Genomic DNA, 2120 nt, shown 5'->3' with positions numbered 1-2120 from the left:
CCCCCCCCCCCCCCCCACCCTGTCTCAAACCACCAGAGGGACACGCCCCCTGACCTCGGTTGCTCTTCATCCTCATCCTCTCCTTCGGCGCTCGCCAGCGGGAGGAAGCCCAAAGCCAGGTTCGCTCTCGGTCCACTTGGCGTTTCGCCGCGCTATATTTAGAGAGCTTGGCTCCTAGCGTCGCTTCCTCATGGAAGACTTGGCGGCCATGTTTGGCTCCATGATGAACCATGAGCAAGTTAAGGGATTACATTTCACTGGAATTAGACCTCGTATGATCCCAATGTTACGTCAATAAATGGATTATTTGATTGTTTTGGTCGAAATGTTAATGTAAATGTAAATGTATTTTATTTATATAGCACCTTACATCGACCAATAGGGGAACCAAAGTGCTTCACAACAGATAAAACCACAGATTTAAAACAACAACACACCACTAACAAAGATACAATAATGAATGAGAAAAGTAAGATAAAAATAAAATCAATATAAATGTGCCATGACATTACTAGGTGCCAAACGCCACTTTAAAAAGATGCGTCTTAAGTCTTGATTTAAAAAGGCCCAGGTCAGTAACGATACGCAACTCACTGGGTAGCTTATTCCAGAGCTTAGGTCCAGACACCGAAAAAGCGCGGTCACCCCAGTGTTTCAGTTTGGACCTGGGCACTTCCAACATGAGTTGATTAGGTGACCTCAACGTCCTACCATAATTACAAATAATCAGCATGTCTAAAATGTAAGATGAGGCAAGGCCATTTAGAGCTTTAAAAACAAACAATAACATGTTATACTTAATGCTAAAGTGTACCGGGAGCCAATGGAGAGAATGAAGAATTGGAGTTATGTGGTCTCGTTTTTTCGTGCTCGTTAATAGGCGGGCCGCTGCATTTTGGACAAGTTGGAGACGGTCAACAGAGGACTGGGAAACACCCATATACAGGGCGTTGCAGTAGTCCAGACTAGAGCTTATTAAAGCGTGAATAGCCTTCTCAAGGTCATGACGGAAATGTCCCAAACACAGAAAAACACGAAGGAAATGAAACATCCAGGCATAGTGGAAACTAAAAACAAGGATTTAGAGCCCGTGCCCATGGGCTAAATTCAGCCCTCGTAGATTTTATTCGGACCGCATGTTAATTTAGGTTGACGATCCTTTTTGGTCCACCTAGTTTATGTCGCTTTTATCTGCTTTTTCCTGACGTTTTTGGTGCTTTTTTCTTTAATGGCGTGTTACTTTTTGCTGATTTTTTTAGGGCTTTATGTTGACCAAACTGTAAGTGATAAGACTTTATAAGACATGGATTAATACAGGGACCATGGGCAGGCTGGGGGGACGCATATTAATGTTAAAAAACCTCATAAAGTGAAGTTTTCATGCCATGGGACCTTTGATAAAAGCTTGTCAATGAATTTGTCCGGCTCTTGTGTTGATGTGATTCTCATTTTTTGCTGTGTAGGCCCTAGTGAAACTGAGTATGACACTAAGGGATTATTTTGTATTTTTGTATTGTATACATTTTATTGAATAATCCTAATCATTCTGCCTTCAACCTCTGCTACATTCTCCCTCACTGACCCTTGTTATCTCATTCAGTCTTCTTTCAAAAGGTCTTATTTCAAACTCTGTTTCCCCAGACACACCAGCCGGACTACGTCTCCATAACAGCAGGCCGTGCTAATATGTATTTTCACCAAAAAATAAAAACCAGCAGCTAATTGGACAAAAGCGTCATGTGGTCTGTTTTTTTATGTGTGTGTAAGTGTGTCTGTGTGCATATATGTGCATGTGTGTCTATGTGTGCGTGTGTGTGTGTGTCTGTGTGTCTATGTGTGCGTGTGTGTGTGTGTCTGTGTGTCTATGTGTGCGTGTGTGTGTGTACGTGTGTGAGTGCACATGTGGGTTCGTGTGTGTGCGTATGTGTGTGTGCGTGTGTGCGCGTTCATGTGCGTATGTGTGTGTGTCTGTGTGCATATATGTGTGTGTGTGTGTCTGTGTGTACGTGAGTGAGTGCGTATGTGTGTGTCTGTATTTGTGTGTGTGCGTGTGTGAGTGTGTGTACGTGTGTGAGTGTGTATGTGTGTGTGCGTGTGTATGTGTTTGCGTGTGTGTCTGT

The 2120-nt window shown here is 43.2% G+C and overlaps 1 protein-coding gene across 1 annotated transcript in view; it reads right to left on the bottom strand.

The window, feature by feature from the left end:
• The window catches only part of LOC117943373 (dedicator of cytokinesis protein 3-like), a 168834-nt gene that overhangs the window by 51813 nt on the left and 114901 nt on the right, over positions 1–2120 (bottom strand). The window contains exons 11-12 of the mRNA XM_034869456.1: positions 371–395; positions 55–216 (exon numbers count right to left, since the gene is read on the bottom strand). Coding sequence (XP_034725347.1) covers positions 55–216; positions 371–395 — 187 coding nt within the window. The remainder of the gene's footprint in view (positions 1–54; positions 217–370; positions 396–2120) is intronic.

The sequence above is a fragment of the Etheostoma cragini genome, chromosome 4 (assembly GCF_013103735.1).
Source record: "Etheostoma cragini isolate CJK2018 chromosome 4, CSU_Ecrag_1.0, whole genome shotgun sequence".
In the NCBI taxonomy this organism is placed as follows: Eukaryota; Metazoa; Chordata; class Actinopteri; order Perciformes; family Percidae; genus Etheostoma; species Etheostoma cragini.
The sequence above is the reverse complement of the archived record's forward strand: the minus strand, read 5'-3'. Positions and strand labels throughout refer to the sequence as shown.